General features: G+C 36.5%; 1 protein-coding gene across 3 annotated transcripts in view; it reads left to right on the top strand.

The window, feature by feature from the left end:
- The window catches only part of LOC129769915 (heterogeneous nuclear ribonucleoprotein L), a 638,502-nt gene that overhangs the window by 468,986 nt on the left and 145,790 nt on the right, over nt 1-23,726 (top strand). For all 3 annotated transcript variants that reach the window (XM_055772452.1, XM_055772453.1, XM_055772451.1), the window contains one exon: nt 7,541-7,621. In XM_055772452.1, coding sequence (XP_055628427.1) covers nt 7,541-7,621 — 81 coding nt within the window. The remainder of the gene's footprint in view (nt 1-7,540; nt 7,622-23,726) is intronic.

Genomic DNA, 23,726 nt, shown 5'->3' with positions numbered 1-23,726 from the left:
CGCCAAGCCCGGATTGACGGCCAGGAAGGTTTTGCTGTGTGTTTGGTGGGATTGGAAGAAATCATCCACTATGCTGCTCGACTATGGCCGGACCCTCAACTCGGTTCTCTACTGTGAGCAGTTTGACCGTTTGAAGAAGGCGATTGACCAGAAGCGGCCAGAAATGGTCAATAGGAATGGTTTTGTTTTCCACCAGGACAACGCTCGGCCTCACACATCTTTGATGACCCGCCAGAAGCTACGGGAGCTCGGATGGGATGTCCTATTGCACCCACCGTATAGTTCGGATCTGGCTCCTAGTGATTATTATCTCTTCCGGCCCATGCAAAACGCTCTTGGTGATACTAAGTTGGCCTCAAAAGAAGTTTGCGAAAAATGGCTGTCTGAGTTTTTTGCAAATGAGGAGGGGTAAGGGGTTTATAAGGGGGGAAGGGGGAGGGGTTGGTTGTATAACGAAGTTGCCTTCTAAATAAAAGCGTCAAATTTCGATCAGAAATACGACATTTCCTTTTCCCCAATAACCGAATTAAAACATTCGAAACAGATCCTGGTCATCCTAACTACATCCATGTTCTAGTAAATTGTCATATCAGGTATGTTTAAATATTAAATCGATGTATTCATTTTAGGGGGTAGTACACTAAGAAAACTTGAAAACATTAAAAAAAAATATCTGGCCTAAAATGTTTTCTGGAATGCCTACTTTACTGTAGTTTATGTCCCACGTGACCGATGGTTCGTTCCAAAGTTACAAGCCAATTAGTGAACCAAAGTTTTTGCGTAGGAGTGCGGATCCAAAATTTAAAACACGTTTTTCTTGAAACTAAGTTTTGCCAGCTAGTGGGAGTTCTTCCTCCGAAACGGTCCATCCGATTTTGAAGAAATTGGGTTTCCCAGATTCTCCACTAAATTTCCTGTCATCGTACATAGGATTTTTTTTTTTGATATTTTGAAAAATAAATTTTTTTACAAAAAATATCGCTATTTCATATCAATATTTTGAAAAAATGAAAACATTTTAAAAAAAATGACAGGAAATATTAGGCTGTCAAAAAAGTCCTGCGGTATTTTTTTTGAATTTTCATTTGTTCATAAAAATAGTTACAATCATCTGTTTTAAGTCAAATATGCGCCGTTTTGTTCGATGACTTGTTCCCAACGAGATGCCAACTTCATAATACCCCTGTTATAGAAGCTCGCTCCCTTATTGGCAAAAAACTCGGATAGCCAATTTTCACAGGCCTCTTTTGTGGCTAACTTCTGACTACCTAGCTCGTTCGCCATGGACAAAAACAGGTGGTAGTCACTTGGTGCAAAGTCCGGACTATACGACGGATGCAAAAGAACCTCCCATCCGAGCTCCCGGAGCTTCTGGCGCGTCACCAAAGAAGTGTGTGGCCTGGCGTTGACCTGATGGAAGACAATGCGGCCTCTGTTTATCAAAGATGGCCTCTTCTTCATGAGTGCTACCTTCAAGCGGTCCAGTTGTTGGCAGTACAGGTCCGAATTGAGCGTTTGGCCATAGGGAAGCAGCTCATAATAGATTATTCCTCGACAATCCCACCAAACACACAGCAGAACCTTCCTGGCCGTTAATGAGGGCTTGACCACCGTCTGAGCCGCTTCAGCGGGCTTCGACTACGACCGTTTGCGCTTCACGTTGTCGTAAGTGACCCACTTTTCATCGCCAGTCACCATCCGCTTCAGAAACGGGTCGATTTTGTTGCGATTCACATGCGTCGATACGGTCAAAGATGTTTTTTTGCGTCAACGTGTGTGGCACCCATACATCGAGCTTCTTTGTGAATCCAAGCTTCTTCAAATGGTTAATAACGGTTTGATGACTTATCCCCAGCTCTTGGCCGATGCTACGGCTGCTACTATGCCGGTCTTTCTCGGCTTCTTCTTCTTGGATGGCGTTAACGTTCCCTGTGGAACTTTTGCCGTCTCAACGTATGCATTAACTAGCGTCATTTGTTAATACTTAGTTGAGATTTCTTAAGCCAAATAACACGCCTTGAATGTATTCCGAGGGGCAAATTCGTGAATACGCGTGACCACAGTGCAAAGTCGAAGGAAATTTCTTTGACGAAAAATCCCCCGGCCAGAACGGGAATCGAACCCGAACACCCGGCATGATAATGTGAGACGCTAACCACTCGGCCACGGGTGCACCACGGGTCTTTCTCGGCTAATTCAGCGATTTTGTCGCAATTTTCGACGACAGGCCTTCCGGAGCGTGGCGCATCTTCGACGACCTCTACACCAGAACGAAAACGTTGAAACCATCGTTGTGCGGTGGAAATGGAAACTATCGGGTCCATAAACTGCACAAATTTTATTGGCAGCTTGAGATGCATTTTTGCCTTTGTCATAGTAGTACTGTAAAATATGTCGGATTTTCTCTTTATTTTGCTCCATATTTGCGACACTATAACTCACGAACGACTTAACCAAACAAAACACTGTCAAGGACTATATTATAGCGCGCAAAAATACCTTTCCAACAAGCTATAGTATGATACAATAAATACAACTAGAACTACGCGCTTACAACGACACCTCGCGGAAATACCGCAGGACTTTTATGACAGCCTAATATATCTCAGATAATCTAAAAAAAATCATTGAAAACTTGTAGAACTCCATCTAATTTACAAGGTTTTGGCTGCAAGGGTTCAACAAACCGGTTGCGGCTATTCAGAGGACAATTGACAACATTTTTTTTGTTTGTTGTGTAATATCTACCTAATAAACTGTGATATGATCATAGTAATTTATTTTCTCGTTGAAAAAATCGCGAAAAACATACTTTTTATGTCGCTTATTAAGCGATCGGTCGTGAGTTCAAACTCAGGGCCCTCAATTGACCATCTTTGTGTTGTTATAGAATAACTACGTCCACGCAAACATCATTAGCGATGGAGATCGATCCATGGTCGAAATTAGATCGATTCATCCATACAACTGCTCTGCCCTGCAAGAAACATCGGGCTGCTGTTCTATAAATAACCCAACAATGATCAATATCAACTGTCTCCGCTGTCCGGTCTGCTGAACAATGGAAGAACAGAAAGAATACCCTTACGCCGAAATGGCTACTACTGTGTAATTTACCATGATGTAATGGAACAGAAAACATAACGCCTAAATGGCTACTACTAACTACTGTGTAATTTACAGTTTATAGAAACATAAACATATGTACATGTACACGATTAAAACCCGGCTCTGTTACAGCTAAAATGCTAATGAGCCTAATGAATAAATAAATGGGATAAAAAAAATAAAAAAAATACTTTTTATGATGTTCATAGTATACTACCCCTTAAATTTGGAAATTCCAACGTAGATAAAAATCTACTGCGGATAATCGAAACTAGTTGTATGGAGCAACCTCTTTTCCAGCCCTTTCCTTTACCTAGCTACATTCAATTTTGTTTAAATAATCATATTTATAAAGTATATTAACAAATTAACAAAATTTTTGACAAAAAAATTAAACCCAAAATGCTCCGAATAATCGAGCCTAAAATTCCGCATAATCGAGTTTCCGGACCTTGTACTTACTCTTTCTCGACTAGTATTAACTCCAGAAAATATGTGTTCTTCGCCTTCACTCAGTTTTTAAAGTCATTTAATTCACCATCCTCAAAACAAAATTATTGATTATCGGTCTGGGAGACCGTCTGCGCGAGTAAATTAGGATTAAAGATATAATGGTCCTTAAAATGAATGACGTTTGCTTGCTATCAATTTCATATCACATCTGTGTGCATATTCGCATGCACCAGACTTTTTTTAGTCGATGTTTTCTTCTTTACGTTAGCCGTGTGGTCCTGTTTTTTTTGTCGTTAAAAGTTAGCTGCTGGCGGTTTTCTAATTTCCTTTAATGTCTCTATTCTTCGAAAACAAACTACTGCGCCACAAGCATTTACAAAACTTGACATCTTTCATCGCATATACAATTAGCCATATTACAAACCCCTGCTTATAAAAAATGTTTGTACGATATGCATCACAATATACAGATATTTGCTGCATTTGTCCCAAGCAAGCGTTTGCTGTCAGTATGATAATTGTTCAAATGAGTACAATCACGGGAAAACTATCGCATGGCGATCCTTCTCTGTCTCATCCGCACACAAATCCGATCGATTAAGAGTGAATCATTGGCCGACAGAGCTGCTGTTCGTTCAACTCACGAGACAGAATGAATTTGTCTACCACATGTTCGGATTCGTTCACTCACTGAGTGGTATCGTATGATGCGAGATCAGCACATCGATTGAAGAAGCTGTTTTCATATACTGAAAAACGTTGGATGCTTTCGTCGATTCTCTCGTCAATCACCAACACTGGTTCAAAAGTAATGAATTTTGAAAAAAAAACAATTTTTGGAAAAACAGGAAAAAAATGATTCTTCGGACTTTCGGTTAATTTTGAAAATTCATAACTCAAAAACGAAAGGAAACGCCTCTCCAATTTCTGAATATGTTATATTAAAAAACCCCAGCTTTCCAAAATTAAAATATATAAAAAATATAGCGCCCTCGATTCCAGAGTCATGTAAACAGCAAAAAACAAATACAATCAATAATTACAAAAGCAAAATCCAATTTTTTAGCAAGTGTAATATTTTTCCAAGGAAAACTAGTTAATTGACCATATTTTGATATGCTGATCATCTGAATTGGTCGAGTAGTTCAAAAGTTATGAAGTCATTTTTAGAAAAAAGGTCGATTTTTCGGACCACCCTGAAATGGAAATGGGCACCCTAATGAAAAAATGAATATTTGCAATAAACTTTTGGCGAAAATCTGAGAACTACAATATCGGTTCGGCATGGAATGACTGACATAAGGGTCGTGATCATTCCATTTTTAACAGTCTGAAGCTGCTTTCGTTCTTCCTCATTTTATAGAGTTATTTGCTTCACACCACCGTAGATGTCGGCACTGTACATTAGTAATCGCGAATGTATTGATTGGTTGAATAATTTCCTCTTATGGAAGCTGTAGACTACAAAGTTCATTCGCTTCCGCCTTGAAAAAAGGCCAATTTTGCCGACCGTTCTTTAATGTCGAAATTTGATTTCTGAAAATGATAAGTCGTTGGTTAATTGGAAAAAAAAATCATTCGCGTGATTACGTGCCCTTGTATGTCAGACCTTGCAAGTTGTACCAAGGATTGGATTTCAACATGCTGGGGAATCTCGCCAATTCTTGCATTTCTTGTTTAGAGATGTTCTTCGCGTCCGTCTCAGCGCAAGCTCTTTCGATCGTCGATCTGTCGCGCTAAACTGCTTTGTGAAATACGTAAATGGATTGAGTAGATGGTTGGCAAAGTGAGGCTAAGCATTGTCATGCTGTAGAATCTCTTTCTTTTTCTTCTGCTCGTATTGAGACCGTTTTTCACATAGTGATCCGCTCAATACAATCCGATATCATCCCCTAGTGGGGGTTCTTTTAGGTTTCAACAGCTCATAATAAATAACATTGATCTGTATGGCTTTCTTTTTTGGGTTATTATGCGATGAAGAAAATCCTTCCTTTTTCGTCCCTCGGCCAAGCCACAGTACCGAACAATACTCTATTCGTCTGACACAAGTCGGTCCCTGTGGATCGATAGTTTCATCGCCTAATTAATGCTTTTTAATGTTCGTTTGCATGGTTTATTGGAAAACTAGTTTTAGCAATTGAAAATCTTGCGTTTTTACTTCATTTGCATTTTGCTATTCTCGACTTCGCTTTTTGTAGAATTAATAATATTAAACTTCATGCAAACCTACGACATTTCTCCCCAAACGATGCTGGTGGTAAGTGGGAATGTGCTTCTTCTCTCTGTCGGTGTGGAAAAATGTGGCAATCTGTCCCAATCTTTCTGTCCAATAACGCGGCTCGAGAAAAACTTCAAAGAACAAAGTGATCAGTCATGCCGACGGCGATCGGGACATCGCACGAACAACACCAAAACACAATCAAAATGTCAAAACCGAAGACGGATTGTCTCCTCTCTTGCTCTGCTCCACTGCCACCGCCATGCGTCTTTCGCCTATTGCCTCTAGTCTAGCCTCGAGGGAAGAAGAAGCAAAAATGCAGGAAAGCTCATAGACAAACGCAGCAGATACTCGATTCAAAAATAAAAACACAGAAACTATCGGTTTGATCGGTAACAGGAGCAAATCGAACGTAAGGTTCTCCAGACAACCGAACGATGCGCAAAAAAAAAGAGAATCGCCGGTGCACGTCACAAATACTACAAGCAACACAACAATCATAACAGTCAACAACCCCTATTGAAAACACACATCCGTCTGCTGCGAATCTACTACAGCGTTCTGTTCTGGATACTACCTGACATGAACATAATCACCGCTTTCTTATTCTAAACAACTCGTCTCGTCTAACACCACCCAAATCGAACAAACGAAGTAATAAACAAAACTGTTGCATTCAGTGTGCTTGTGTTTGTCTGTGTGCAGGATTTGTCACATCGCCCGCCCCGCTGGAGCAAACAGTTTGGCGATTAGTGCCACCTGACGCTGCCGCCATCGCGCCCCGCCGGTAAACAAACAAATGATTGACAAAGAAACCGATCGTGAGCGCCGCGCTGACATAGTGGGACACAAATGCCACTGCCGCCATCTGGGAATAACGCCCGCAACTGTCACCGCTAGCTAGTGAATTCGTTGTGATCGATCGCTAGCTTCTTTGTGTTTTCTGTTTAGCGAAATCGCACGCTCTAGAGGTAAGTCGAACGTTGTTTATTACTAAACAAAGCAACTTATAAACCGCGGCTTCGAACAAAAACATTTCCACCTGCCTCCAACTCCTGAAACACACGGCAACTGTTACCATTCTCATGGCGCGAGAGCTTCACGCACACAACTACTCGTGTCAACCAGATTGTTCCTACCAATCAAGATGAATTTCACACGACAACACAAACATACGGGAATTGTAAATAGCTCATACTGAAGCTATACTCTCACTAAAAACCGGAAGTGGATATGCACAACTTGATGCTTAAACAAGAAAAGAAAACAGAACGTGACAGATCTAACCACAAGCAAAGTTTATATGAAAATGAATACGATAAGATTTGAATAGTGTTTTTAATTAGTTTATTTAGCAATGATCTTAGCGAACATCACCACTTCATTCTGTACATTTTGGCTATCTGCAATATTAATTCAAACCAACCCACCGTCAAGTTTTTTTTGTTTCTTATGTTCTCCGTTATCGATTTACCAACTACCTCTAGTCCCCTTGCGCCAAAATTCTAGAGTTCTACAGCAAACAGTAAACTACCTAGCAAGTAATTAGAACATCAATAATCTATCTATAACAAATAATAGCGAATCTTTGCCTGCTTTTTTGTACTTTTTGACCCACATTTGAACTCTTTTCAAAGTTTGCCCCTTTGCTGTCGAGCGATTTACTGATTGGATGCTTTCCCTCTTTTATTCTTCTTGTCTCGAAATCTGCGTCGATACGCAAACGCACGCGCAAAACACCGGTCCTTGTCGAACCCACAGCTGCCACCAAGGAATCCTGCAATGGACGCGCCCCGCTGCTGCACGACCCAACCATCTTCGGTGGAAGGCCCACTCCATACAGTAAGTAGCCAATCTGCGTGTTGAAAATAGTTATCCTGGGGTTAAAAGGGAGCTTTCCTAGGATTCGGATTTTGACTCTAAATTATCTCTTTGTATCTCTGATTTCAAGAGGTCTCTTTTATATTCACAAATATGTCACAATAACTATAGTCAATCACGTGTTTTTCTAGAGATATAGAAATTCAAGTTGGCAACACTTTTTTAAAATTTGGTTCAAACTTTTGACAAAAATCATGGTTCATCGTGCTTTTCGCTCAACTTACGATCAACATTACCTTCCATCAGTATAATCAACTCGAGATACAATACCCAACCATCCAAAGTGATTGAAAAATTTACCGGAACGACAACGATCAAACCAAAATTTCACGTAATTGACTGTTACCGTGTTAAGAACATAAACACTATTCACAAATTGAGCCGCCAGGCTTGCCTTTTCGAGCGGTTCCATGTACACATTGCGCTCTAAATTACTACTCCCTATATTTTCCAAGTTTTCTTAATGAAACATAGTCTATCCTTTTTCACACCCATATAACTCCGAAAGTGATGTTTGCCTATTCTATTTCCTTCTCGTTATTTATTTTTCTTCCTTGTTCACGCTTTTAATTCAATTTACCATTATTATGGAAAATTCCAACATCAATATTTGAGAATCCTTTTTAAAAGTAAGAAGTATCAACGCGAAATCAACCGCATAAACGAAGAAATGAAGAAATGAAGAAATGAAGAAATGAAGAAATGAAGAAATGAAGAAATGAAGAAATGAAGAAATGAAGAAATGAAGAAATGAAGAAATGAAGAAATGAAGAAATGAAGAAATGAAGAAATGAAGAAATGAAGAAATGAAGAAATGAAGAATTGAAGAAATGAAGAATTGAAGAAATGAAGAAATGAAGAAATGAAGAAATGAAGAAATGAAGAAATGAAGAAATGAAGAAATGAAGAAATGAAGAAATGGAGAAATGAAGAAATGAAGAAATGAAGAAATGAAGAAATAAAAAAATGCATATGTAAATTATGAAATGACAAAAAAACTGGTCTGCGTCTAAAAACCTGTTGCATTCTTTCGTCAGATTTCAATGTATTTTGGTGTACTTGCAACAAAAAAATATGTCAAAACATCGTGGTCGACAGAATTTGCCACAAAATGTAAAATTCTTCTCAAACTGTGAGGGTTTCAATGAAATTTAAAGCTTAAATTAATCTTAACCAATAGACATCTGTGCATTCAAGGAAGATGTACTATGCCAAAAATTAAAATTTTCAAAGACCAAAATTTTGGAATTAATGTGAAAAATATCAACCGGGCTCTAACATATCCGGGATTGAAGAGCTTATCTTGAATCTTGTAAGAAACACGATATTCTGTGCACCAAGAGAAATTCTAGAAGGTGATGTCCAAGACGGTATTGTTGACATAGGACTTCGAAATTAGTTTATCCAATTTGTTTATTCATGAATTCTGAATTTATTTCAGAATGAAACGAAATGTGATTATTACTTTTTAGTAGAAATTGTTGAGGTGACCCAGAGAAGAGTCAATAATTCGCGCGGTTTTGTCGCATGCAATGCAACAACTGGAAATACAAGAAATGAAAAATGGAAAGTGAAAATTCCTCGAACAAAAATTTGACTTTGACTCGAACAAACCAACCAAAAAAAAACCAGGAACCAAAAATTCAAGTAACAAATGTTCAATATACAAAAATGCAAGAAACGAAAATACAAACCAAAACCAAGACCAACAATGCTAGCAGCAAGAACCAGGAGAAGTGAGAAGCAAAATACGAGAAGCTGAAATGCAAGAATTTGAAATACAACAAATAAATATTGTAATAAAAATATATAAAAAGCAAAAATTCCACAAAAAAACAATAGGAAAATGCAGCATTAAAATGAACCAACCAAATTATACTGTTTTGTCTCAAATTTCGAACACATAAGCTTTTTTGGCCATCAAACAGTGTCTCATTATTCAAAATGGTACTTTTTCGCGAAAGTTATGTGGTTTATGGATACAGTAGAGCCTTTTCTTTGATTTGGTTGCCATAAAATTAATGTACAAATTCATATTCATGGTGAAAAACTAAAAATATGTTTGATTACATTTGTCTGAATTTCCGAACACCCAAAATGCAATTTTTTTTAAAATCATAACTTTTGAGCTACTAGACCGATTCAGATGATCGATATATCAAATCTAAGCGAATTAGCTATTCTTCTTTGGAAAAATATAACACTCCCGAAAATTTGGATATTGTGCCTCGAAACTTGCTTCAAATTCCGAATTTGCTAACGCAAACATTATATCGCTGGTTTTGAAAGTCACTCTTTTGCAAATGCTTAGTATTTTAAGTTATATACAGTATCGATACCTGTGAATGATGTTAAAATGAAGATTACACCACAAATAATGTCGGGGTGTTTATTATTCAATTATTGAAAATATAAAAGTTCAGTAAATTTACATTTGAAAATGAAGTGGAATTGGAATTTGAGACTGTTCGGAATTTGGGACAAAACGGTACAACAAGGAAAACTGTAAGAAGAAAAAAAAATCAAGAAATGCAACAATTTGAAACGCCACAAATGAAAAAAATATCAGAAAGCAAAAACTCCACACACAGAAGCACAAGAATGCAGCAAAAAATATACAAGAACAGTCATGCCATGCCAAACCGGTATATTGGTTCTCAGATTTTTGTGAAAATTGGTAGTTTTGTTCCTTATCGCAAAATATTAGACTCGTATCTTTTTTTTATTTTTTTATTAGGGTTTTGCCTATTTTCATTTTACTTTTTTCAAAAATTCATATCTTTTCAACTACTAGACTGATTTAGATAATCTACACATCAAATTAAACGCAGTTAGTTGTTCTTTTTTTTTAAAAAAAAAACACTATACATGCAAAAAAATGGATTTTGTTTTCGTTATTATTGATTGTATTTGTTTTCAATATTTTTATGGTCTCGGGATCAAGGACGCTGTATTTTTTTCATATTTTTGCTTGAAAACTGAGGATTTTTTACACAACATATCCAAAAATCAGAGATATGTTCTGTTTTGTTTTTGAATTATGATTTTTGACACTTTTCAAAAAATCAAAACTTTTGAACTACAGGCAAACCTTTTTCTGTGCGGACAAAAAAAGTCGCATAAAAAATCGTGCAAAACTTCACCAGCAGCTTTAAAAAATCATGTTCGACATTTTGAAAAATTTTTTTTTTTGTGCGGTAGATGATAGGGACCGCATAATAACTCAAAGCCACGCTATTCACAGTTCAATTTCCTTTTGTTTCCCTGCTTTGCGATGGGACACTTTGCCTTCCCGGTTGCGCGTGGCTGTTTTGTGCCTTTAGTTGCATGTCGAAACGTGTTGCAGTTTGAAATCATTTCATGCAAAAACATTTGCATTTGATGAGAGGAGAGGAATGATTTCAGAAGCGGATAATTGAGACGCAAATATACTTTTTTCGCACTGAAATGCATATAAACCATCGAAAAAAAACTAAATGGACGATAACTTCGTCAAATATGCTTCTTTTCATACACCGCACAAGAATAGAAAATCGCACAAATACAGGTTTTACTGCACTCTTTGAAAAAAAATTATACTTGCAAAACTAATGGAATTCTATTCGCATATATGTAGTCTAGTCGCATGTGGAATATCGAACGAAGACTAAAAACATAGTAACTTTGAAAAAACATAACTCAAAAAGGAAAAAGAACATATCTTGGTTTTTTGGATATGTTATGTAAACATTTTAGCTTCAAGAAAAACAGATACAATCAATAATCATGAAAACAAAATCCATTTATTTCGCAAGCGTAATATTTGTTTAGCTCATTGGCTTCAATTTGATATATCGATCATCTGAATCGGTCTAGTAGTTCAAAAGTTATGAATTTTTGAGAATAAGAAAAAAAGGGAAAAAGTTAATACAGTCAACTCTCCCTAACTCGACATCCAATCGAGTTAGGGAGGTATCGAGATACAGAACATTTTTTTTATTAGGGTAAGTGTCCCAATTATGATATAAATTTGAGTTTTTGATTCATCCCCTAAAAAACAGAAAACACCTTTCTCACATGAAAAAAAAAAAAATTTCTCCAGAATCTCTCAGGAAGTGATAGACGGTTTTATTTAACGGAAAAAATCATTCTTCGCACATGTTCGAATTTCAACGATGACAAAGTTATCGAGATACATAATATATCCAAAAATTAGAGAGAACTTTTTTTTTTGTTTCAGACTCTGTTGCCTCAAACTGGCTCTACACTGAAGAGTACGCTACGTGAGCCGATTCTGTTGCTTTCATTTGAAAGATGAGAAAATTTAGTACAGTACTGGAACATCTAAATTAGTGGATTTAAATAACATTTTGGAAGTTAAAAATTTAAACGTTAGTAATTTTTATTGTGTAATTATTAATTTTACCTAAAAATTCATACTAAACTTGATTGTTTCTATCAATCAAGATAAAGCTCTCTAACCACTCTACAATTTGTTTTTTGACAACCATCTTCTATCTCTCTTGATTTCGCTGCAATATCGATATAAACAATTCTCGGTGAAAATTAAAGCAAAATCTTCAAAAATCACGATTTTTACCCCACTGTACATGTAATAGCCACATGAACTTCACCTTAACGTTGAAAGGTTACATTTCTTCATGAAATAAGCCATATTTGAAATATAAAAAAAAATTCCAAACTGAATATAATCGAGTCCAAAATTGTATATAATCGAATCACATATAATCGAGTCCGACCTGTAGTGACATAATGTTATCGCAGAAGTGTGTCAATGAGATAAAATTCTGCTAGCAATTCCTAACAACTTCAATCTCTTTAAAAGCTTTTAAAGTCTTATCGTGCCGTCTTCTGACCCGACCCACACTCAAAAAAATCGCATTTATTTTTTTCTCGCTTCCGTAATCAAAAGGTTCGGATGCAAATGAAAATTAGAACGGCGGGAGCCGAAAACACGCTTTACGAAACAGCATAAACACAAATACACATACAAACACAACAAATTTGCATTGCCCTAGTTTCCCTAAAGTATTACTACTGCTGCTGCTGCTGCTGCAGTGATTTGCTCTCGCAGAGGAATTAATTTAATTGCGGCGTTAGTTTTTTTTTGTTGTGTTTTAGGTCTGAATAATAACAATAAAAAAAACCATCAGCACCCAATTATTTAGTTCTCTCGCTGTAACGCCACAACAAACTTTGTCGGCTGTTTTTTTTTTGGTTGAGCGGCAAACACAAACAGACTTTAATTAATTCCGATTCAGACAGTAGCCAATATTACTACTAATTTCATGGAAGTACTCCTCCTGTTCACTTGTACGAGGGGGATGGAAAAAGGGAAAATGAACGTGAAGATCGATAGAAAAGAATTTAAAACGAATCTCGGAAAGGGAATTTTTTTTTACCGTCGCTTGTGGAATGAAAATAAGAAGTAAACCTGCTTAAAGGAAGGGAAAGGATGAAAAACCAGAACCATCTGGAAAATGCCTCCTTTCCCGTTTTCAATCCTCAGAAAGCGAATAATTTTATTCACGGTTACAAAAGGTTTTTTTCTGTCGATTCAACACTGTGCTCTTTTGTCAAACTTTCTTTTTCCTCTAATCGCAAAACATGAATTCAAAACGCGATCAGTTAATTTGAACGATTCACAATTCACGTATTTCGTTCACGTTCGCTTTGCATAATTCCACCCCACTCATTTGGCATAGAACAATGCCCCAGTCTCGTCATTTATAAAATACAGTACCCAAAAATAGAAACAACACTTGCAGGCGACCCTTCTCGTAAATATTTGAGGTTTTGTCACGTGACAAATAGTGGAGTTTTTTTTTTTGCTTGTTTTGGTTCCATGTTTCGAGAGTAGTTCAGCCCACGCTGGAGGAAAGCATTTCCCGGCAGGGGACCGACCACGGGGGGGAGCAGCGCTGGAGCGAATATGTAGTCAAATAAACAATTTATTGACCATTCGCGGCGGTCTAAAACAAGCCATAAATTTTCCAAATAAACACAATCACACGGCTCGAATCCATAAATTTCTACGCTCTCTTTTGCCACACGGAAAATTGCCGAAGAGATGAGACGCGGGTATTTATGTATGCTGCTAATGGTCTCATTTCTACCACTGCTTTGCTTGTTTTTTTACCGGCTTGTAATAATTCTCAATAGGTCTATTTTCAACAAACAAATGGGCGTGCGCGGGGTCCATTTAATGAGGATTTTCAGAGAGATGGTGGGGGGGAGGGTTGGCATACCAATCGGGGTAGCTCTAAGTACTCGACAGACTCGTATATGAAGCAGCACCGTCATGGCGAATTATGGAGTACTGAGTGCTCACTTGCAGAGTGTTCTCCCCGAGGGGGCGGTGGTGGTCGGAAGTCTGGATTCGACACGTGTTTTCACGCGAATCAATTTTCACTCGATGAAGCAAACGCGCAAAGAGAGAGGTAACGATGATGGAAATTATGTATGCGTGCCGTTTGTATATTGTATGTTTTTCTTCTTTGTGATTAATTTATTCCGGTCTTATAAATTGTATTATGGATGAACAAAGTCCCAACCAACCCGGTCCAGAGTCTTCGGTTATCCTCCTGCTCTCTCATCTTGGGCCAATATAATCCAATTGAAAGATAATTATTCATACATTCAAAGTGCATCAGAAGATGAAGGCAGAAGATGTCGGATGCAAGCGCCATCGCCGGCAGCAGAATGCCAGATGTTTGAATTCGCTCTCTGAATAACGCAGTCGAGACTGAGCCGAGATGCGCTGCTGCTAGAGATAGTCAAAACGTCCATTTAGGTAATTATGTTTGAATGTATGCACGCATCGTTTAGAGCGCACCACTCGAGGGCGGGAATCACGTGAACCAGAGCGAGGATTTCGGCGTCAACAAGTTGTCTGTTTGTTTCGGTTTTTATTGCTAAACAAGATTAAGAGATTAGCCGAACACACCGAACTCTGCATATTGCGATGCAGGAGACACTGCGGTAATCCCCCGCAGATGCTAGTAGCTTGGTTTGTGAGCACAGCTAATGCTGCCGCTGCTACCTGGAATGAGACAGCTAGTTTGTTACTGGAGGATCAGGAGTGTTGCTATAAGGATGTCATCCTGGAATGGAATGGCAACTGAAAGTGAGTATTATGAGCAACGGAGGAAGTTGTATATTCACGTCTGGAGCCGGAACACAACCCCGTAAAACGTTGTTTTTGAACCAGCTTCCAAGGTCAAACATTTTTACTCTTGACGAATGTAATGCCAATTCGTCTTAAAGAGTTGGCAGCACCATCTCAGATAGAAGTGAAACGTTGTGGGTGTAAAGACATGGGTCATCTAAGCAACTTTGTACATTTGAAATTTTCGAAAAAGACGTAGACTACTTTTCAGAAAAGCCTTTTTTTCTTAATTTTTCACATAAACTTGTGTGAAAAATTAAGAAAAAAATGATCTAAAAACTATGATACCTACAGAATTTGTGTTGTCATCAGAATTTTAAAAGCATGTTTTCGAGAAAAATGAATTTTAATTTTCAAAGTATTTTTTTTAATAAATTTTTTTTTCAAAAAAATTCTTCGATAATTTTTAATGAAAACCAAAATAATTTCCTACATTCCATTCATTGACTAAAATGTTGTAGGTCTGATAGATTTTTTTTGTAGGTTTTTTCTAAATTTTGAGTTTTTTCAACTTTTTTTCGGAATATCTTAACTTAAAAACAATAAGATCTACAAAAAATTGGTCGGAGAATGAAATGTAGGAAATTACTCAGGTTTTCATTAAAAATTATCAAAGAATTTTCTGGAAAAAAAAATTCATTGAAAAAAAATGTTTTGGAAATTAAAATTTATTTTTCTCTAAAACATTCTGAAAAAAATAGATATGAATAGCCCTCAAAATTTCCAACAAGTTTTCCAAGCATCGAACGATGGGCACATTTACATAGAAAAAGTTGTTCGAACAAAATTTTTTTCATTTTCTTTCTTTGAAAAAATAGTATTAATGTTTAATTCTTAACATTTTTATGTATAAATTATCGCAATTTACATGCTCTGCTAACTTTTCTCTATTTAGAAACATGTCAAGAACATGTCAAACGTGAGAATTCACACACTAAAATGTTACGAGCAAAACATTATTTTTTTCAGGAGTCTTCATACAAAAATGACTTATGTTCCAAAAACTATAAAAGATAGAAAGTTGATGCTAATACACTATATCGGTATCTTGACTTCAAACAAAATTAGGTTTAGTTGTATTTTTTTCAAAGAAAACATGAAAATGTTGTTCGAAAAACTTTTTCCCTGTAAAAGTGTCCATCTTCCGATGTATGAACGACTTGTTGGAAATTGTAAGGGCTATATATATATTTTTGGGAATTTAAAAAAAATACGTCTTTGAAAAAAAATCAATTTTAATTTTTAAAATAACTTTTTTGTCAGCAAAATTTTTTCCAAAAAATTTTTGGTATTTTTTTGTGAAAATTCAAATAATTTCCAACATTTCATCCTTTGACAAGAATTTTGTAGGTATCATATTTTTTAAGTTATAGATTTTTGTAAAAAATTAAGAAAAAAAAGGTTTTCCCAAAAGTAGTTTAATTGTTTTTCGAATATTTCAAGTATGCAAAGTTGCTTCAATGACCCATGTCTTTACACCCACAACGGTCACTGCTATCTGAGATGGTGCTGCCAACGGCCAGTCGAGTTGGCATGAAATTCGTCTCTTATTCTGCATTTGTTCAATAGTTGTAACTCTCGTGTGAATACAACTGCACAAACTCTTCTATTTTATGTCATTGTAGAGGGTGATTCAGAGTAACTTCAAGACAAGGTAGATGTCTAAAACTGACTCTAATTCAAAAAGTAGGCTTCTTAGTTAGGTGTCCTAGTCTAGAAATGAAAAATATATATTTCCGAAGTATATACATTAGGGTACAAATGAATGTATGGAAAAAAATGGACTCTAAAATTTCAAAAAGTTACCCTATACAAAATGTGAGATCTATTTTCAACTCGAAAAATTTTTGACGTAGGACTACGTCTAACCGAAAGATATAGGGGGTGAAATGGAAATCTAGGTACTGAACAAGTAGGAAAAAATGCAAGATTTGGAACGCTTATAACTCGAGCATTTCTCAATAGATCGCAAAGGTTTTTGCATCAATTGATAGGAAATATATCTACGCTTCTATCATAACGAATAACATTTCATTTTTCTTGAGATAAATAATTGAATAATTGTGCAGCAGCGAAATAGAATGAAGCACGATTGGAAAGGAAAAAGAAAAAAATGAACGAAACATTGGTCGCAGTCTCACACATGCGTAATTCTCGAGCCAGCCAGTCAGCTTAAAAATCCCCGCTCCGCTGCCGTAACGATCATTCTCATTCAAACCGTACACCACATCGGTTCGCATCACAACACATCAACAAACCAACCCAAGCAGCCATGTCTGGACATGGTAAAGGAGGAAAAGTGAAGGGAAAGGCAAAATCTCGCTCGAACCGTGTTGATCTGGAGTTCCCCGCAAGGGTAGCTAGGCCGAGCGCGTTAGTACCAGTGCACCAGTCCACCTAGCCGGCGTTATATAGTTTCGGCCGCCGAAGTGATCGAGTTGGCTGGCAAAGCTGCTCGCGACGATAAGAAAAACCGCATTCAGAACAGAACACATCCAGTTCGGTGGACATCAAGACAACAACAGGCAGTTGCAGCGAGTGGCGAATGGCAAACGCAATCGCAAAACGGCAGCAGGTAGCAGAAGAACAAAGTTTGTTCTTTATACAAACTGCTTTGGTGGCAAATCCAGAACAAGGCGGCATCGAGGGCGTTCGAAATGGTTTTTTTTCAAAACCACGAGTACAAAGTTTTCTAAATTGGAACCATTCCATAAAACAAGGCGCTTTTCAGGGCCATTAAACCTTCCAAAAAAGAGTTTAGGAAATACAGTTTAATGCTTTCTAAAACATTATCCAAAATAATAATAAAACACAAATTGATGTTTTCATAATTTGTTTGCCAGGATCTGATGAGTATGTGAATTTGGCAGTTGTTCTGAGTTCATTGATAGTTGGGGACTTTCCTGATTATTCAATTTTCACCAATTCTTAAATTGTTTCCAGATTGAATGTACAGTAATTTACAATTAGTTCGACATTTAGCTAATTGGACGGACATGTAATGCGACTTATTTAGTTGGACGTTTTTGTAAACATAGAGATCCAAATGCTTCGGCACGTCGCATTGAATGTAATTTACTGAACAATATGTCACAAGCTGGATGGGGAGAAATTTTCCAACTGTGAAAGCTGTGGCGAGTGGCAAACGCAATAGCTAAACAGGAAGGTTTAACCGAACAAGATGGGAATATCGAGTGATAACAAAAACACAACACCAAAGGTTCTTTTCAGAACCATCAACATATTCATAAAGAGTAAACAATAAACTAATCCGTTTTTCAGGTAGATAAGTAGGTATTCACGTAGGAGAAGAAAATAAAACAATATATTTAAAATATATATTTAACAAAAGCTGTCCCCTTTGTATAGTCCTACGTCACTCCGGTTATGTCCCCGACATTACCCACCCGTCTTTTTTTGGTCAAAAATCGTCACTCTGGGATTTTTTTTTCGGAGTACGAAACGAAAAGTATGGTTTTGGGTGACAATAAAAATAGATAATATTAAAAAAGTTCCAGAATGAAGATTTTTGACAATTTTTTTTGATGACACTAGATCTCGACGATTTATGCAATTTTAAGTCATTTGGAATCAATTTTTTTTTGAGTGCTGAACCACCATAGAAATGTTTCTTCCCCATAAAACCTCCACATGCCAAATTCAGTTCCGTTTGCATGATTAGTTCTTGAATTATGCGGAAATGTATGCTTCATTTGGATGGCGTAGAGAGGAGGGTGGAGTGTCTAACCACTGTAAAAACATTTATTGCGCCCTTAAACCTCCATATACCTAATTTGGATTCTCAAGTAATGCAGGGATTTGTGTTTCATTTGTATGGCATTCCCCTCACCCCCCTCCCCAAGAGAGGGTTTCTAACCACCATAGAATCATTTATTGCACTCTGAAACCTCCACATGCCAAATTTGGTTTCGTTTGCTTGATTAATTCTCGAGTGATACAGAAATTTGTGTTTCATTTGTGCTTCAGGAAGTCTCGAAGTGTCGGATTGCGGCAGACCTCGGTATTTCGGAATCAGCTCTGAGAAATAGGCTCATATCAGAAAGTGATTTATGATTTGAATCTTCTTTTACCCAAAAAAAATGGGATATACCACAATAGTTCAGAATAATGGACGCAGTGGTTCACATCCAACAGGGGAAAAAAAAATCTTCTTTTATTGACTTTTCTACTTCTGCTGGGATGTGTCAGCGAGCACCTAGTGCGGGTCAGATAGGTACTTACGAGTGAGCAGTCTGAGGATCTGCAGGCCACTGGACAAAGTTCTCTATGGTATGCCTCTCAACCGAAATCCAAGATGAGGAATAAAAATAAACAATTGCTTAAAAATAATCCAAAATCAATTTCAAATGAAAAATGTTCTTATTTTCACCATGAATTCAATTAAATAACGGTTATGTTTCGTTTATGTTTATGTTTTCACAATGAATTTCAAATCAATATTGTTTCTTTTTCAACAATGAGTTTCAAATAAATCAAGTGAAGGTAACTATGTACAGGTCGGACTCGATTATCCGGAGTAATGATTTTTTTTCACTCCGGATAATCGAGTCAAAACAGTTTTTTTTCTTTATTCGGCATGTATTTTTCGTTTTTTTGAAAATAAAAGAGGAATTTGATTTTTGATTCATCCCCTTAAAGTCAGAAAACACCTTTCTCACATGAACAAAATTAATTTATCCAGATTCTCTCAGGAGGTGATAGACGATCATATTTGATAAAGAAAATCCTCTTACGCATATGTTCCAACTTAAATAATGACAGAGTTACAGAACTTTTTTTTGTTTCGGACTCTGTTGCTTCATACTGGCTCTACATTAAAAAGTACGCTACGAAAAACGATTCTGATGCTTTCATTTGAAAGATGAGAAAATTCAGTAAAGTAATGGGAAAACTAAATTAGTGAATTTTAATAACATTTTCGAAGTGAAACACTTAAAGTTAATAATTTTTAACGTGTTATTATTAATTTTATCCTAAAAAATTATATTAAACTAGATTATTTCTATCAATTAAAATTAAGTTTTTTAACCGCTCCACAATTTGTTCTTTGACGCACAATCTCTATCTTTCTTAATTTGGCTGCAATATCGATATAAACAATTCTTGGTGAAAATTCAAGCAAAATCTTCAAAAATCACGATTTTTACCCCACTGTACATGTAATTGCCACTTAAACTTAACCTTAACGTTGAAAGGTTACATTTCTTCATGAAATAAGCCATATTAGAAATATAAAAAAAAAAAAAAATTCCAAACTGAATATAATCGAGTCCGACCTGTACTGTATTCTATTTGTCAAATCATTCCATTTGATACCAGTATTGAGAGGATTGCAAAAATTACATAGTCGACAATTTTGTGGCGATGACCTTTTCGAATTTATGTTGTTCATAGTGTAGTGTATTCTCCAAATCAAGCCATTCAGCTTTTTTTTTGCGGCGGCCAAATTGAATTTTTCAAGATCATGGAATACGCAGTTTTATAATGAAGGTAGAATTAATTGTATGATCCAAATTTCAGATCAATCATTCAACAGGAACGGGATCTATTTTCTATTAATGTGGGAAAACCCAACAAAAATTCAAACATACATAGAAACAGGTTAAGCTGAATGAAACCATTCAAAAAGAAATTAGTTGTTTGGGGATTGCGGCCATCTTGAAATTGGATTTTTCATCATCTGCTATGTTCTACTAGTCGAGAACTTTCTTTTGATACATTTTTGGGCATTTTTCATAAATAACTGTGTTCTACTAGTCAAGCCTTTTCATTTGATACCCATATTGATTTGGTTCTGAGAAAATAGGTAATCCACCATTCTGTAGTGGCCGCCATCTTAGATTTGCATTTTTCATTAATAACTCTATTCTACTAGTCAAGTCCTTTCATTTGATACCCATATTGATGGGATTGTGAAAAAAATATATATGGCGTCATTTTGTGGTGGTGACCATTTTTGGTTTTGAATTTTTCATAAATCACTGTATTCTACTAGTCAAGCCCTTTCATTTGATACCCATTTTGATGGGGTTGTGAAAAAATATATATGGCGCCATCTTGCGGTGCGGCTCTCCGGATAATCGAGTCCGACCTGTATTTATAGACTTGACTCATATAAATAAAAATGATCTGGTGTCCGTTCCTCACGATTTAACTCAAGAACGAAGCCACGGATTTCAACAGCCAGTATCAGGATTGATGCGTCTTAATCTGCATCAGGTTTATATGTCAAAAAAGAAATTATATACCGCGAGTATAGATTACGTACATAAAAGTAATTCCTGTGGGAACTTGAGTGTTCGAAATGATTTATATCAATACTAGCTGACCCGGCAAACGTAGTTCTGCCGTATAATTTATTTCTTGAGAATATTTTGGTTGGTAAAAATAACAAATATATTTCAATAGAGTTTGTATGTCATCGTTCAGATCTGTAACTCGAAAATATATATATATATATATATATATATATATATATATATATATATATATATATATATATATATATATATATATATATATATATATATATATACTGTCCTAATGTCCAATTTACAGATTTGCTACAACGTTCAACCTTTTCTTCTCTTGCCACGCCAACATGCTTATCTCCGTCTCCTCCGTTGTTGTGGTATTGCGCTTCTGTTTGTGTTCCTCCAGTTTCCATCTTCATCGGTTTGTTTAGGATTCCTGCATTCTCGCTTTCGTCGTGGGAGTCCTTATGGCTGCTGCTTAGATTGTTGTTGGCTATTTGCAATCTTTGGCCTATCTCATGATCCTTGTCATGAATGCGTTGACACGTTTTATTTGCTTTCATTCAAGATTTATTGGACGACAACAGTTAGGTGCGCACCTTTGCCCCGCATTACTCTATATCAAAAATTAAATTCATGTGTTAGTAAAATTAAAATTGAAAAAAAAAGTCTGATGCCAAATGACTTATAATTGCACAAAACGTCGATATTTACTGTTTTCTCGAAAAAAAAAACCAAAAAACCCAGTCCCAGAGTGTCGATTTTTGACAAAAAAAAAACCGAGATGAGAGTGGATCTCAACGTTTTATGCAATTTTAAGACATCTGGCATATTTTTTTTTTAATCCCGATTTCCTTTACTCCCCTCTTGAGAGATTTTCGATTTTCAGGAAACGCAAACGTTGACCGCTTTGGCCACCCTCCCTTAAGTGCGATTAAGCTGAAATTTAGCATAGGGCGTTTTTTTCGAGGTGATGAACATTTTGTGTGGGGTAACTTTTTGAAATTTTAGGGTCGATTTTCCCATACATTCATTGGCACCCTAATGTTCGTATTCACAAAACATGTTAGTATTCATAAAACAACTTCGCAGTTCTACGTCAACAGTGCGGTCGTGTCTTGAGCGCAACCCTTTGAATTTTTCTAGAAAAAATGTATGAAAACAATATTTTAGTACATAATAATGTTGAAGTTGAGAAAAATATAGTATTTTATAAAAAAAAATGATAATTTTTTTATGAAGACTGATGATTTGTCTAGGATTTTACACGTTTCAAACAAATTCATGGAATCCGTGATTATTTTTAGAGTGAAATATTTGTTTAAATAAAAATATTCGTCAGCATTTTTAAAGTTTTGGTTCTGGATGAAGAAATGCCTATTTCCTATTTCGAGAAGCTATTCAAAAATGGGCTCTGAGAAAATAGGTAATCCACCAAAATTAGCGTTGGCAGAAAACATTTCATCTTTGGCAGAAAAGATGCCATTTCCTGTGCATGAGAGTCAAATGCGCAAATAATGAGCTATTTTGAAAGCTTAAAAAAGGTTTGTATGTATGCGAGCAGACATCTCTTTCTGTTTTCTTTTCTCATTTCATTTGGGATTGTGCAAAAAAAAATCATACGACGTCAATGGGGATCGAACCAAGGCCGGCTGGAATACAAAGCTATTTTACACGACCACGCTATCCATATAGCTGCCAGTGCTGATATTAGGAAGCGTGATAATATTACACCTCATCATAAAATGAAGTTGGAAAATGTTTTCCAAGAGGATAAAGAAGAACATGGACGAGAATATATCTTTCTCTGTCTGGGCAGTGTATTTGGCAAAATATACGAAAAGCTTTCATATACTTTCATTTACATGTGTCTCCTGTTTCGCTCGCTCATATTGGCTCTAGCATATATATTATACAAATGATATAGATGTATTGGGGAGTAGCACATTCTTTGTTATTTTTTAGCTCATTTGATGTAATAAATCGGGATGCCATTACATGTGCTAAAAATTAACTTTGGGTGTAGCATCGCAATACTTTTCATTCCTTCATCCAGAACCAAAATCGGGAGCACGTCTGCTTTTATATTTTCTTTTCCGGTAGCATAAATGTCTATGAATTTCCTGCGGAATGGAAGCCATCCCCTTCCACCCTTGCAACTAGAGCAGAACCGATATCATTTCAAATTTATGAATATTTATCACAAACATCTCCATGCGGAAGATAATCCCATTTCCCTCCTGCGGAAGCTGATTCAGATTTTATTTTATTCCCTCAAAGCGATTTCGAATGAAAATTACATCATACTGTGTGGAAGACGGCTGCAGGATTGCTGCTTCTGCTGCTTTTTTTTCTAATGTTCCATGTACCATTGAGGAGAGTAAGCGGAGTTCCGTGCAACTAGCTTTTTCCGACCCACTCGACCCACTCGCCACCGATTTGCAGTGGTGCAAAATCATCATCATCGGCATCTCTAGGGCATCTTCTCAATCGTTCATCGTTCACATCCGATGTTTTGAGATTCACCGGCGCATAGATAAGCTGGCAAATTAATAATATATGTGGTTCGAGAAGCCGGAGTGAGAAGCTAATTATACGAGAATATTAAAATCCCTTGGTGGCG

Source organism: Toxorhynchites rutilus, chromosome 2, assembly GCF_029784135.1.
Source record: "Toxorhynchites rutilus septentrionalis strain SRP chromosome 2, ASM2978413v1, whole genome shotgun sequence".
NCBI lineage: Eukaryota > Metazoa > Arthropoda > Insecta > Diptera > Culicidae > Toxorhynchites > Toxorhynchites rutilus.
The sequence above is the reverse complement of the archived record's forward strand: the minus strand, read 5'-3'. Positions and strand labels throughout refer to the sequence as shown.